General features: G+C 39.0%; 1 protein-coding gene across 1 annotated transcript; it reads left to right on the forward strand.

Moving 5' to 3' along the window:
- The first annotated feature begins 5,570 nt into the window (after positions 1–5,570).
- On the forward strand, positions 5,571–16,184 carry LOC124145535 (E3 ubiquitin-protein ligase PPP1R11-like). Its single transcript, XM_046515319.2, has 4 exons — positions 5,571–5,750; positions 8,034–8,142; positions 11,083–11,229; positions 13,583–16,184. Exons 1-4 carry the CDS (start codon positions 5,679–5,681, stop codon positions 13,636–13,638), a joined length of 384 nt encoding a protein of 127 aa, XP_046371275.2. The 5' UTR covers positions 5,571–5,678; the 3' UTR covers positions 13,639–16,184.
- The last annotated feature ends 742 nt before the right edge of the window (positions 16,185–16,926 follow it).

The raw sequence follows: 16,926 nt of genomic DNA on the forward strand, positions 1-16,926 counted from the left end.
AGAAAAAAAAGAAAAGAAGAAGCTTAAAACAAACAAACAAACAATCAAAACCAAAAACATCAAAAACATACAAATTTATAAAAAAAACCCACTTAATTCTGAAAATGATGCATTTCCGAGTTTTGTCACGCAATGCCACGGCTTTCTGAAAATGCTGGAAATCAACGTTTTTGTGCGGTATGCTGCAAACAAGAATGGTGCCGAAACGAAATTACCAGACATTCTAATGTTCATCACAATATCATCTCTGTTTAGACGTTATCTACAGCACAGCACAGCAAAGCTCATGGCCTGCCACGAGCCGGTCGTCCACATGGTAACGTCACATCAAGAAGACAAAAATATTCGGTTGGTGCATCTACGGAATCGATACCAAACTGACACATTAACAGCTAAGACAATTCCTACGACAGTACCAAAACCAGCGCGTAACGTCAGCTCTGTTGAACCAATTATTCTGCCGTCATATAGCGGGAATATTGCTGGGTGCGGCGTTAAATAACAAACAAACAAACAAAACCCATACGACTTTTAGAAAACAGATTCTTTTAAACTACAGATGTTTATTTGATTTAATTGGATAAATTGCGTTCCCATTCAAGTGAACATCGACGATTTGTTGTTTTGCTTGGTCAACACATCATTGTTATTATTGTTATCATTGTTATCATTGTTATTATTGTTATTATTGTGATTAGATAGAAACCAGTCGTGGAATACATTGCTGCTTGGATTGATCGTCAGCTTGAATTCCTATAGAATTTGAGAAGAGAAGTTTGTTACAACAACAAGTATCGATTCACATGTAAGCTTTTGATCAAGCTTGAACACTCCCTTTGAATCATGGGGTGGTCGGGTAGCGTAGTGGTTAAAGCGTTTGCTCGTCACACCAAAGACCCGGGTTCGATTCCAACATGGGTACAATGTGTGAAGCCCATTTCTGGTGTCCCACGGCGTGATATTGCTGGAATATTGTTAATAGAAGTAAAACCTTCTTACGCACTCACCCTTTGAATCATAAATGACATGTATGTAGTAGACTTTATTCTGATATTTGAATTTCTTTTCATTTACTTGCTCTTAAACATACTACGTTGGTGATTCGACGAAAGTGTATTCATAGTCGGTTGTGCTTCATTGGCTTCAATGCTTTTTTTTTTTATCTCCCTGTGGGGTTCTTCACAACTATACCCTACAAGCTGTGTCACAAAAGCAAAGCCAGAACACCAGTGGTACACAACCTGACATTTATTGGATAATGTAAAACTACCAGACACTCGGGTGGCATTTGGCTTCATTGATAGTTTGTCAAGTGTTGTTCCGCAGTGGTTTAATAAACTTGTCTTCGACATTACTTGTACGTTTTATGTTCACCTTAACAGACACAATGAAATATATATTACTCATATACTAACGGAACAAAGTAACTGTGCTTCATATGAAGTTCAATAACAATGCAGTTAGTACAAAATAAAATAACACATCTTTTAATATTGAGATCCCCCCCCCCCCCCCCCCAAAAAAAAAAAAATAAGAAAAAAAAGAAAAGAAGAAGCTTAAAACAAACAAACAAACAATCAAAACCAAAAACATCAAAAACATACAAATTTATAAAAAAAACCCACTTAATTCTGAAAATGATGCATTTCCGAGTTTTGTCACGCAATGCCACGGCTTTCTGAAAATGCTGGAAATCAACGTTTTTGTGCGGTATGCTGCAAACAAGAATGGTGCCGAAACGAAATTACCAGACATTCTAATGTTCATCACAATATCATCTCTGTTTAGACGTTATCTACAGCACAGCACAGCAAAGCTCATGGCCTGCCACGAGCCGGTCGTCCACATGGTAACGTCACATCAAGAAGACAAAAATATTCGGTTGGTGCATCTACGGAATCGATACCAAACTGACACATTAACAGCTAAGACAATTCCTACGACAGTACCAAAACCAGCGCGTAACGTCAGCTCTGTTGAACCAATTATTGTTTGCCATTTAGAACAACATCCCCCGGGCTGTTTTTCTGGTAACTTAAAGGCGCCGCCGTTCTCACGCCTGTTATGACGATCACACCCGATAGTGACATATGTGAATTTGCCGGTATTTTAAGTCCGCTTCTTTTTCACAGTGATTGTAAAATGGAAGCATCCGAATGTAATGTAAAGTAAAGTCGAGTTAGCCCCCTTGTTTGAAATATAGTGAGTGAGTGAGTTGGGTTTATCGCCGCTTTCAACGGTATTCCAGTTATATCACGGCGTGTCAGTTTAATGTGGGAGGAAAGCCCGAAGTGATGCAGGTCGCAGATGTTTACCACTTCGGTGAAACCCACGAGCACGGGTATGGTGCTTACAAACCTAGAAACATAATCGGGGTAAAAAAAAAGAAACGCACATGACTACACAAAAAATCCGGTATATAAATTGGATACATGTTATTGGAAAATGTTGGTGGCCTGATATTCGACAAACGGTACGTTAAACACAATCATTGTCGATTTGCAATGACTTAAACGACATTGTTTTCACAACTTCTTTGATAGGCATTTAGAAGTTGTAGTACTAATTAAGGATAAGAATTTATGGATGAACAACTTCTTTATTAAAATTAAGCGCGACGATTCGGTGTAGGTTCTAACACCGTTATCAAGAACGTGATATACAGAGAAGGGTTAACATGTATATATACAGGTAGGCGGCAATGTTAATACAGAAGAGCAGATAACAGATGTTATACTGGAGTTGAGAAGCCTGTTATGTACACACAAGGGTAGACTTTACTAACGACAATCATCGGTGAAGTCAGTGACATAAACAAAGATGGAAGCCAGTAGTATAAACAACAGGAGTAATATAAACGCCGGGGGTATGTAATAGCCTTGGTCACGGTTGATTGACGGTTGGAGTCTTTTGATGTTGATGGCTACTTGTAGTTTTCTGATTTTGAAGTCTTTAAGGTTGGTGGTGAGGGCTTTGACTTTATCCCACCGAATGCTGTGGCATGGGTTGTCACGGATGTGGTCTGACAGGACTGATTTAGAGTCATCTATGAAGACTGAGCTTTGGTGTTCTTTAATTCGGGTTTTGAGGGGCCTAGATGTTTCTCCCGTGTAAGCTTGTCCACAATTGCATGGAATGTGGTACACTGCTCCTGGTGGTTCTAGCTTATGGCTGGATGGTGGTTTCCCTGTGGCTTTTATTGGGTTGATGACGTCGTTCAAAGCTTTTTAATACAAGTGACACCTCATGAGCCTTGTTTTGGACTCACCTGCATTCCACCAACATGTAGGCGATTGTGTTCGAGCGAGTTGTTTTTCAATGATATTACAGTAATGTCACGACAATCAATAATCAATTCTGGTCTGGACAAACCAGTGTTAACGGCATGAGCAACGATACCCTATGTTCCTATACGACGACACACAGTGAGCCAGAACACACATGCTATTCACCAAACCATCATTGTAGTCGGGGAACATTTGATGCTGAGAACGTATAATCTGACCCTGAGTTCACACGGTGTAGTATTTAATCAAACAACTTTGAATATAACCTGGACCTTTACGAATCACATCAAGCTGAATCCATTTGGGCAGCATTATTGGAAGCGCCATAACCTCATGGCATTCGTACTCTACTCAGCAAAACAACCTACCTGTAGATGACACTGGTTCAGTGGCATTGTTACATTGAAGAATGCACACCCATTTCGTTATAGAACACTTTGTGTCCCCCTGTTCTGGTGTGTGATTATGTCTTCCCCAAAAGAAAACATATAACAAGTTCAACAGGTTAAAGCCCCACCCTGATTATGAAATAGCCCGGAAAGTGTCGGTGTTTCGGCTTCGAACAGTGACTGGCAACACAACCGAATATCGAGAGAAGCTTTTTGATATCCGTACGTAAGCAAGATCACCAAAGTGCATCAAACTTCATATTAACTTGAATGATAAACCTTGGATACCACCAATGGCTCCATATTTAGATATAAGTCAATTCATTTTCTGTAGTTTTATCATAAAAATAACGATTCGGCATGTTTGAGCGTCTGCATAAATCACAGTGGGCGGAGCTTTTTTAGGGTTTCGCTTTACATGGCAAAGCACATGGTCATGTGTACATGTGACACATTCGATGCATTTGTTGTCAAATTGTATTGTGATGTATATAATTACGGGAGAACAGCAGCACAACAACAGTTTCGGTAAATGTTTAACGATCCATAAATGCGAAACTGACGTTTGTTACATAGAGGGTTAATCCCGAGTGGTTACTAAACACGGCAAATCTTCGACTACGCGCTCGACTTTTTATGGCGTATTGTTATGGGCGAAACAAGTATTAACGGCAAGATTGTTTGAGTTCAATTCGAATATGACAGGTTGCCTATTTGTTTCGTTTTGGTCACATGCATTCAACAGTTATACCACACACTAATCAGATTATACTTTTTAAGCTTCAATTATTAAACAGATTTTCAACTAGTATATTCGAATATGACAGGTAGCCTATTTGTTTCGTTTTGGTCACATGCATTCAACAGTTATACCACACACTAATCAGATTATACTTTTAAAGCTTCAATTATTAAACAGATTTTCAACTAGTATTTTGGAAGAGGCCTAATTTGAAACACCAGAAGTTGAGCAACTATTTCTTACCTTTGGAACAATACATTGACAGTCCTACTTTGTTCCGATCAAGACTCAAAACCTATCTTTTCACCAAATCTTTTTTAGAGTATTGAGGCTTTGTGTTTTCCTAGCTGTGTAATGTCTCTTTTTTTGTGTAGACTCAAATGAAGCGCTTTTGAGCAGTTCTTCGAACTGGATACCAGCGCTTTATAAATCTGTAGTTGTTATTATTATTATTATTATTATTATTATTATTATTATTATTATTATTATTATTATTATTATTATTATTATTATGTCACGTGTATCAACATAACAATGCTCATAATCAACTGAGTAACGAAATGAAAGTAGATGTTTGACCTACATTAGACCCATCTAGATAGTAGTGTAATTACGATAAACGAAACATCCAATGCACATATTCCAAGACAATTTTAAATACGGATTTCCTTTTCTTTGGTGTAACAATCTCGTAGTCGGTGCCGCCTCTTGCTTGATCCACATTGGGCGTCAAACTATATAGCGAGTGAACGATATGGTTCAGCTAGGGAACGCGAAAGTTAGTTCAAGGGAACGCGACTGTTATTGGGAGGGAACGCTTAGTACAGTGAGGGAACGCTTAGTACAGTGAGGGAACGTTACAAATAGGTTTTTGACCTTGGCAGATAAGAGTTTCCCAAGTTCATAGCGCGTTTTTAATGTCATATTTTATTACAATCACTTACTTATTGCCTTGAATTACAATCTCCAATTGATGTTTTCAGTCCATAACATGAAAAAGTAAGCAATGAAAAGAACTTAAACGATTTATAACCAATATCAAGTTTTAGATTACAAGATCTATCGAATGCGCAGCGCTTCTAGAACGTTCTCGATCCCATGTCGAACATAATTGGAACAGAGCGCTCGAATAGTCATGGGCAGGTAACTCTAAATTCTACCATCACCGGAAATTATTACTTTACAGGAAAATGACTGATCGCTGAGTCGCATAATCTGAAATCTTACGCGAACTGGAGCAATTTCGACGTTAACCGTTTAATGATGGCTGAAGGAGGCAGTACAAGTATTACAGACGTGACCGTGACAGAAACTATCATACAGGAGTCACCGGTGAGGGTTCTTTTCTCTCACCAACATCAAATTAAGTTCGTCTAGACGCTGCTCGTTGAAAAACTAAGCACAGGCAATGATGTGATTCATGTCTTTGATTGCGACATAGTGATCTGTTTAGTGTTTTATGTAGTGCCGTGCATTGACATAAGCAGACCACGATGACATTTTCGCCCAAAATGTATAACTTGAGATGCCATTTTTGGTTAATGTGAAAGTATGATTTTGTTTGTCATCAACATGATCTAGGCGTATCCCCGTGAAACAGTCGTAGTTTTCTCGCTAGTCACAAGAACAACCGTCAAACATCTCACTCAGTTATAAATGACGTCTTTATCTTAGAAAACAGGCAATTATCTGAGTATTTACAGTGTCTGTGTGACACCACACCCCTTGTTATAGCGGGAGTACTCGCGATAAACATGGCCGTCCGAAAACGTATGATGTCCGAAAACATATAATCGGACGATATTAGTGTCTGCCATTTGTAAAACAGACTTTATCATATCCATAGTACTTTAACATGACTGTGTAATATATATTTATTCACGAAACTAAAACCAAGTCTAGCCAGGTCTATTCCACATCAGCATCAGGACAAAAAATTAGCGAGAGCCGAGAAATGGGCAACAATGCAGTTTTCTGGGTGCAGCTTCACCTGCTACCAACAGCTCAACTGACTATAGCACTACCACTGTCTCGGTATGCCGTTACCATGACTCATGCTCGAATGTACTCGCACTTGTCTCGGGGAGATGACACGCAATGGCGGTCCAACAACCATTTTTGATTTTAGGGAACTGACACGCCTTTCTGATCCACCACCCCATTTCAATTCTCAGGGTTAGCCTGGTTAGGGCTAGGGTTAGGGATAAATTCTTGCCATTTCACAGTGTTTCCAATAATCCAATGAGGGTAGTCCTATTAGCATGATTAGAGTAGTTTGTTTTAACACAATTTATCACTCAACTGGTTACTCATCTTAATGGACATTGACAGGCGTTGCTTCATCAGAAAGGTCAATGGAGAGGGTATGACATCAGTTATACGTATGCATGTGCAATTCATTGTTTAGTTAATTGCGCATGCAGGTTATTGAGGTGCTCATAACCCGTTGAACGAGCACTAATTACATGTGATAGTGCTCTTTGGCTAGTGGTAGAGCATCTGCTAATTAATACACCAATTAGCCCAATTTGTATATTGACAAAATATAAGGTACTTTCATGTTTATGCATTTCAGTCACTTCATGTAGTGTTTTTCTGTGTACAAATCCTACAAACAAAATAAGATTGAAATAAAATGGTAATGGTGCTCAGTAAGAGTTCAGTGTACCAGGCCCAGGCAAAGCCAGTCTACAGCCCCCTAACTGATTCTTGCACTATTGTCTAATTGGTTCACTGACTTTAATTTGTCCCCAAAAGCCTTCTTTACCAGATACATTCATAAGCTGTGCTATAGTCTGATAGTGTCCATTGCTATTTTGTCTATTGTGTGATGTTCTATTGACCCAAGGCTATTTCATTATATTACAGTGGTTTTCATTTCAGTACTCTTTGGACTTAGGTAATATCCTAGTCGTTAATATCTGGTGTTGGTCGCACCTGTAAAGTGTTTTGGGGGGGGCACCCGTGGGTTCGAATCCTGGTTCGCCCGATTATCTTTCCAGGTTTGTCAGCACCATGCTTGTGGGTACACGTCTAATACCTGCTTCACTTCAGGCTTTCCTCCAACATTAACCTGACATGCCGTGATACAACTGGAATACTGTTCAAAGCGGCATTAAACCCAACTCACTCACTGTAAATTATTTTCTTCCCCATTTTTCCAGGTCACAATAATCATTCCCCAGTTCGGGCTATTGTTAGTAACATGTTATTCATTTGATATTTCCATGATTTCAGGAACATATTCTTAAATGAGGAATGAGGGGACAAAATCTGCTTCTGTTTATTGCCATGACTGCTTTAGCATTGATCACTGTGCATTACCCACTATAAATACAGCAAATGTGGTAAACATGTCAATCAGTGAATCAATCTCCGTTCTTTCAGATGCTTGTCGTAAAAGGCGACTACCGGTAACGGGATTGGGTGGTCAGGCTCACTGACTTGGTTGATGCATGTCATCGATCCCAATTGCGTGGATCGATGCTCATGATATTAGTCACTGGATTGTCTGGTCCAGACTCGATTATTTACAGACCGCCGTCATATAGCTGGAATATTGCTGAGTGCAGCGTTAAACAAAAAACCAAACCAAAACCAAAACTGTTCTTTCAGCCAAGTCCACCTCTGAGGTTAAAACTGAAGAAGCCCAAACCTGACAAGAAAGTAAAGTGGACTTCAGAAACAGTGGACAATGAAAACATGGGCAAGAAGAAGTCCAAATGTAACTATGGGATCAGTATTCTATGTATAAACATGATACAACTTAACCATTGTTAACCCCAAGGTCAGCGTTATGAACTGGCAATAGTCCTGTAGTCCTTGCCAAACTGCCTTATAGTTAACATGGTTAAGGTATCATAAGGATTAGTAGAAATTTGCCATTTTTTTATGTTATCATAAAAAGGACTAGTGGACGAAAATTGTTACTTTCTACCATGGCAAGGGGATTCTGAGCTGAAGGTATATGGAATAGCAGGGCTCGATTAGGCTATATAAAACATACACCACTGCAACCTATTATTGAAAAATAAATCCTAATATTTATGTCTACATGCTCCAAGTGCAAGTCAGTTTGTTTCAAATTTCTGTCTGAACCTTAAACATGTTAAATTCCCACACAACATTGACTTTTGAACACATTCAATACCTCTAAAGATTATTTTCCAGACTAAGTCAATGTATAATTTGCCTTGCTTTTTTCATTTTTTGGTGCTTGATGTAGTCAAAATGTGGGTTCTTCAAGATTATGTGCACATTTCAACTTTGATAAATTTATGGGTACAGAGTGCAACCTGGTTTTGTCTGGTGCAGCTAGGTTTTCATGTCAACATGCATGTGGTGCAAGTTAAATGAAGTTCCTTAAAATCAGCACTGAATAGGTAACTTTTACAGAGTGTGCCAAGACTTCTGGTATACCATGCTTGTCATTGTTGCTCATGCCCAATGCCCAGTTGTTATTGAAGGGCTGCGATGATATAGCCTGAATATTGCTGACTGTAAGTGAACATGCTGAAGAAAACACTGCAAACTCCCCATGGGTGCATGATTGACACAATATCAGACAGGTTACTCCAATGGTTTCTGTATAGTTGCTATGGATTTTGAATAAACTACGTATTCGACATAAGAAGCGCCCACGGTGATATTTGCTAATATATTGGCTACTGAACAATCCCCATTAGCACTCCTTCCAATTGATCAATGTACACAAGAGTTATTTATTCGTGTATAATACCCACTCCTGTGTTATATGCACCCTTAATTATGGGCAATTAAATTATGGAAAAATATATCTGTCGTATATAAACAGTTCAGGCCGTCAGCATAAACCACGAAATGAATCTTTCAACTGTTTTTTCCACCAAAATAATATTTCAATAAGAGCCCCCTATTTATAATTTTGAGAACGCCCTGGGCGCTTATTATGTCGAATAGTGAACTTGTGAACTCATGAATTAATGGGGGGAGTCAGGTTAAAGCGTTCGCTCGTCACGCCGAAGACCCGGGTTCGAATCCCGACAATGGGCACAATGTGTAAAGCCCATTTCTGGTGTGCCCAGCCATGATTTTGCTGTATTATTGCTAAAAGCGGCGTTAAACCATACTCACTCACTCATGAATTAATATGACTTCTATTTTTGAACGAAATAAGTACAAACCTGTGCACAAATACATCCAAAAGTTTGTCTAAATATGTTTTTAAATTGGTATCGACCATTAACTGTTTCACCATGGGTGCCACCATCTTTGAACCGAGTGCACATGATGGAAATAAATTTGTTGCGTTAGGGGTATTAAATTTCAAAGAGACACTCGGAGTGGCCAAATGAAAGACTGATGACCCTGGTCAGGTGATGTCAACTAAGGCTAAGCTGTTAAAGGTACATACCTATATCAACACAGCGATACAAGAAATTATACCAAATTGTCGACTTCACCTGCACACACTATGGTAAAAATGACTTCTGACATTGTTGAAACAACTGACAGATTCTTAGAAAACTAAAGACATGGCAAGTTAGGGATAGACAGTCGGTAATATTAAACACTGGGCATGATATGAACATGTTGATAGGTGAGTCGAGACATGTTAGTGTCGACAAGACAGGTATGACCTCCGCATTCTACAAATTTCGACACTAGTCGGAAGCCAGAGTCTAGAGAAATTCTGTTTGGTCCAGAAAACTCAACCAATGATAGTCAATGTGATGAATATAAGCTATACTAAAATGATTTTAAGAGCCCTGTTCAGGCAAGTAGTCTCAAACCCCTCCCTTTTCCACACCAGTCTTCAGCATGTTCACTACCGTTATTTTTTTCCCTTTTTTTGTAATTTTTTTGATTACTCTTTGGGGCTGTAGGTGGCCCAGTATCCCTTAATCATACCAGGATTTTAAGATTATGGGTTCAAATCTCTGATTATCATCAATCATAATCTTTAGTTTGTCGGTACTGGTACTATAGCCATTATGGATGGTTTTAACAAAGTGGTAAATGTCTAAGACCTACCTCGCATGAGTGTGTCACTCACTCACTAGAGGGGCACGGGTGGCCAAGTCTTCTAAGGCGCCGCGATTCACTGTGTGGAGTTGTGTCCCTTGGGCACGCCAGAAACCTATGATTGCGGGTTCGAATCCCGGTTCGCCCCGATTATGTTTCTAGGTTTGTCAGCACCATACCCGTGCTCGTGGGTTTCACCGAAGTGGTAAACGTCTGAGACCTGCATCACTTGGGGCTTTCCTCCCACATTAAGCTGACACGCCGCGATATGACTGGAATACTGTTAAAAGCGGCGTTAAACCCAACTCACTCACTCACTCACTCACTCACTCACTCACTCACTCACTCACTCACTCACTCACTCACTCACTCACTCACTCACTCACTCACTCACTCACTCAATGTACTGTTTGGAGCTGAACGAGACCAACATTTGGAAGTGATGTCAAACAAACAGTATCCATGGTATCTGATATTGCAGTGGAACTGAATGATGCTTTGCTTCGTTTCAATTGATTAAACAAGAGTACATGAATCAATAATATTTTGTCCACTAGTTTTGTAATAGGGTTAAAAGAGTCCAGTGCCCCTACCAGCTGTTGCGTGGTATATAATCAGACAAGATGATGTTAGGTCTCATGTCTTGTGATTTGTCCTCCAGGTTGTTGTGTTTATGAAAAGCCCAGATCGTTTGGAGAATCATCTTCAGAAGATGAAGGTGAAGATGGATGTTCGCATCATTGTCGTGGCCATAAAAAGAAGTGCTACCAGGGTCACGGTCCAGAGGATCACCACGACAACGGGGCAGGTGTGTAAAGAGCTTTGACACGTCGTCTAGTGTTAGTTGATACATTTCCAGTTTGATCATTGTACGCCAGTAGCATGGAATGTTGCTCACAGTGACCCGTGAAGAACCAGGGTAGAATAGGTCTTCAGCAACCCATGCCTGCCATAAAAGGCGACTATGCTTGTCGTAAGAGGCGACTAACGGGGTCGGGTGGTCAGGCTCATGCATGTCATCGATCCCAATTGTGCGGATCAATGCTCATGATGTCAAACACTGGATTGTCTGGTTCAGACTCGATTATTTCCAGACCGCCGTCATATAGCTGGAATATTGCTGAGTGTGGCGTAAAAACAACAAACAAAACTGTCTATCGCGACATAGCTGAAATGCTAGTGCATTTTACTGAAGACTTAAGACTAAACATTAAAGCCCCTCCCGCAGTACTGGTCCTGTTATCAGTGAAATTCCTACTTATAACATAAGTTAAAACTAACAACATGAATTTGGAAATATTTTATGCAATTTGGGCGAGGTGAAATTGGGTTTGACATTCCGTTCAACCATATGGCACTTAAATGGCATTGTCCATGCTTGTTTGTAGCTGCTTGTATTAATCAGGACTAATGCTGTTTTGTGGAAGCCCACTGAGATACCATGCTGCAATTTGACATTTATGCCCCACACTCAACGACTTTATAGACAGTCATGATGGGATTTTACTGTTTAGCGTCAAACAACTAAAAAATGCCGTCATAAACATAAAATGAGTCAAATTTTTATCATAAAAGATTACTGTAAGCTGTCCATCAAAGACTGCTCTGCGTAAATTTAAACTTTACTGTTTATCGTTATTGTGCTAAAATCTTGTAGATGTCGTACATGATAATCAAACAACATAACAAAACCAGCCAGTGTTTGGTATTTACAAAACATAAATTACAGTAATGAAACGAAAGTAGTATCCCATGTTTCCCTACATATGGGATCGGCCATCATGGCGATCACGTTTCTGAGTGAGGTGGAGTAGCGTATGGCATAGCGGAGAGCCGCGATGGGATCCGACCCTACATCATGGCCGAGGATTCTAACTTCATAAATCCTATTCAGACTGTGGTGGCTGATTACCCCTCATATTTTCCTGAAATTTAAAAAAAATATTTCCCTTGGGTTTTTGACTGAAATGTTGATATCGCTATACTCCCTTATTAATTCCCTATCTGACTCGTGAAGATCCGGGGTAGAAGGTGGATTATTTACAGACTGCTGGCATATAGCTGAGTGCATCGCTAAACAAAAAAAAACAACAATACAAACAATTCCCTATCTAAACACATACCTGTCATAATGTTATGACCGCAGTTTGAGGTAATAACAGGCCGACTCACTCCATGTTTCAATGGCAGGCAGCTGACATGATATACACAAGAGCTAGATTTTGGTAAGCGGTAGATTTTTAGAGCCTAACAAAGGAAATCCTGTGATTCTGATTACCAAACCAACCCCTAACCACTATAACATGCTTCAGACCCTAATGTGTTTTTCAACATGTGTTTTATCCAACTTATGAACAGACTAAATGCAAGAAATACCAGATGAAATAAAAAACATCGACATACCTTTTAGTGAAAAAATATAGTGTATCACGGTATGAAAGGAATTCGCTCAAAGCGTGTGAGAGATAAAACAGGTGCAAGCATCGACTAGCTTCTCATCACCTGCACCTGTAGCTCAGTTGGAAACCAGTGGGTTACAAAACTCTTCACGATATGTGAGGTTGCAGGTTCAATTCACGTCTTGGAATTTACATGTAAAAAAAAATATGTGACTTTTAACCTGTCATCAAACACAATTGTGTTCACATCAAGAGGCAAGTTTTTAAAACTGTAAAACCTTGGTATTACGATTTGAAATGTATTTATCAGGTACAGAGCATTCCACCAGAACGCCCCGGGCATTGTTGATATTGCCTGCTTTGGAAGTTTATGGTCATTTAGAAGAACCTTCTGTTACTGTAGTGTGGCGTCATCAGAGGTTTATAGTTTGTTTGTTTGTTGGTTGTTTAACGCCGCACTCAGCAATATTCCAGCTATATGACGGGGGTCTGGAAATAATCAAGTCTGGACCAGACAATCCAGTGATTGACATCAGTGATCCACGCAATTGGGATACGCCGACATGCATCAACCAAGTCAGCGAGCCTGACCACCCAATCCGTTAGTCGCCTCTTACGACAAGCATAGTCTCCTTTTACGGCAAGCATGGGTTGCTGAAGACCTATTCTACTCTGGATCTTCACGGGTCCAGAGGTTTATAAGTGTACATGTATATATATTACTGGTTGCTTGTCCGTAACTTTTGTTTTCTGTACACCCAGGTCCGAGCACAGGTGGCGAGTCCAATGGAGGAGACGGGATGGCTGCTTCCAGTTAATGCTGCATTCTGTATATAGGCTGTTAAGTTTTGTACATATATTGTATATCTGTATATTCTGATTGTTGAAGGGGAAGTGAAACTATCCAACCCTGAATGTTTTTAAAGTGAACAAATAGGCTCTTGGTGATACAGAATATGATACAGATATGATATCATGCTAGATTATTCTTAACACATTAATATCAGCATCTAAGTGAGGGTTGTTCCTGAATAGTAGTGCTGCTTTGGGGCTTCTAATCTGGATTTTATTTTGAGGAGCATCCTGCTGTTGTTTTTGTTTGCATTTTTAAGACTTTTCAAAGATTTGTTTGTTTGTTTTTTAAATTAACCCTAAATGAAATCTGATAACATTTCTCAATGTCATATAGCTGGAATATTGCTGAGGGCATCATTAATCAACTAAGAACTACATTCATCAACTAAGAACTACATTCATCAACTAAGAACTACATTAGTCAACTAAGAACTACATTAATCAACTAAGAACTACATTAATCAACTAAGAACTACATTCATCAACTAAGAACTACATTAATCAACTAAGAACTACATTTATCAACTAAGTACTACATTAATCAACTAAGAACTACATTAGTCAACTAAGAACTACATTAATCAACTAAGAACTACATTCATCAACTAAGAACTACATTAGTCAACTAAGAACTACATTAGTCAACTAAGAACTACATTCATCAACTAAGAACTACATTAGTCAACTAAGAACTACATTAATCAACTAAGAACTACATTAATCAACTAAGAACTACATTAATCAACTAAGAACTACATTTCATTTCTTTAGTTCAACTTTAGCCATATTAACTGAGAAAATTTGTAAAAGTAAACATGTGAAATGGTCTGGCTGCAGGTAGAAACTGAGTTCTGGACCTGAGGTCACATGACTGTCATCTGTCACCAATAAAGTGGTTTGTAGAAAACATACTGAACTGAATACTGTTGCTTGTCTGCACTATGGCCACGTATCCACACTTGGCTTGTGTCCAGCAAAGAAAGCCTGCATGTTTACAAGGTTAACAAAGTTTCATGCATGGTTAAAAAACTATTTAGGATGAGATGGTAATGTGACTGTTAACCTTCTAGCGCCTCACGGGCAGCTTGGGTTGTATACTCCCCAGGGAGCTGAGAATAAAAACCAAGGTCCTTTCATGCATTGTTAAAATAGTTGTAAGATGAGATGGTAATGTGACTGTTAACCTTGTCGTGCCTCACAGGCAGCCTTGGTTGTATACTCCCCAGGGAGTTGAGAATGAAATGTCTAGTGCTCACTGATCAAATGGCCGGTGTGTAATAATGCAACACTTTGAGCAGACATTGCATATGAAGATATGTGCAGTACAGTAGGTCCTGTCAGGTGCACCATGACCCTCCAATCTAAATGAGGGATGTGTGGCTTCTTGAGCCAATCAGATGTTTATCTTCACAATTCAACTAAACAAACGGAAAATCCACACAGAACACACATATTCAATGGTTTTACCTTTCGTTGTAGGCACTCAGAAATGACTGTGTGTATAACATATCCACAACAACATAATGGCTCAGCCTTTATTATTTACATTCAGAACTGGTCTTTTCGAGATATGCTGGTCTGAATGCTTTGTCTACTTCTACTGATTAATTTGAAGCCCCTGTGTTGAGCGATTGTTCAGGAAGTCTTAGATTAGTGTATCAGAGTTAAAGATCTGATTTTTAGAAGAGTGGCTGATTATTTATTCCTTTATTCTGTCAGACTGAATTATTTCAGTTACAGTGTGACATTGTTTGTGTGTGACTACAGACAACTCATTTGTAAGAGGCCTTTAGTACTATGGGGCTGACCATTTAACAATCAGGGGAGGCCTGGGCTTTTTAAGAGACAGAATATTTTTTCAGTCAGTGCTTCAAGATGGACAATTTTCTGTACCCTCAACACAAGTTATTTTTAAAAACAACAAGCATATTCAATTTGATTATGTACCAAACATTTCAGCCTTTTCATAAAGAAATAATATTTAAAAAATATAATCCCAGTTCCACCCCACCCACCCACCCCTAAAACACGAAATGGTTTGCCCCTCACTGGCTTTATTGTCTTGGTTAATCTACAATTAATAATCATCAAAAATTGTTTAATCCTTTTATCTGACCACTAATGGAAATTAAGTCAGTACATGTAGTTATACATTATGCATGTTATGAGCCAAATCTGTCAGATGTATTTTTGTTTGTTTTATTTTTTGTTTATTGCATTTTAGATTGACTCAAATTGCTGTAGACTGTTAAGCTAATTCCTTTAGGTAGCTGTTATATACCTTCATAAGTCATCATGCTTATCCTCTCGCTTGAAGTCTCGGACATGTATCATACCATGGTATATTGATCATGCAGTTTGTATTTTTCCATACCAGTGAAGATCAAGGTAGAATAGGTCTTTAACAACCCATGCTTGCCGTAAAGACAACTATGCTTTTCGTAAAAGGCGACTAACGGGATCGGGTAGTCAGCCTCCCTGACTTGGTTGTGCATGTCATCGTATCCCAATTGCGTGGATCGATGATCATGATGTCAATCACTGGATTGTCTAATCCAGACTTGATCATTTACACACAGCCATCATATAGCTGGAATATTGCTGAGTGCGGCGTTAAACAACAAACAACACAAACAAAAACATATATTGTCGGCATGTTTCTTTTATAAATATACGTAGTATTGAAAAAAAATGATCTGAAAACTACTGTTAAAATAAAACAGGTAATTATGTATGTCTTGTTGGTCTATCTGTGTAAAGGACGTACCATATTCAGTCCTCAAGTTTGAGATCTTTAATTACCCTCTTTTGGATGTGGCATATTTGTTTTTTGGCAATGTGTTTACTGGAAGAGACTTGCAAGTGATGTTTACTTTTTTAAGTTTGAATTCAAGGCTGAAAGGGTAAATGTTAAAAATATATATTTGGATGGGTGGCCAATTGTATTCCGTGTGGAAAAGTGTGCTGCTGTTGTGTCAGATTAGTCATTAGTTCAGTTAGTTGAAGAAGGCTACTTTGCTGCAGAGTTTGCATAATTAGATGATGCATTGTATGTCATCAAGTGCTGTGTTTGCCAGTTTAACCTGTCAGTGTTCTATAAGTTTGTTTGTATGGCAGTGTCTTAACTATGAGAGAAAAGCTTCTCCAGAATCCGGCCAAAGATATATTGTACATGTTGTAAATTGCAAATGAAGTATGTCATTGAAAAAAGTTTTTATCAAAGTCAGAGACAGCTGAGGGATTTTCATACT

This window comes from Haliotis rufescens, unplaced genomic scaffold (assembly GCF_023055435.1).
Source record: "Haliotis rufescens isolate VD_foot unplaced genomic scaffold, xgHalRufe1.0.p SCAF_8, whole genome shotgun sequence".
Classification (NCBI taxonomy): domain Eukaryota; kingdom Metazoa; phylum Mollusca; class Gastropoda; order Lepetellida; family Haliotidae; genus Haliotis; species Haliotis rufescens.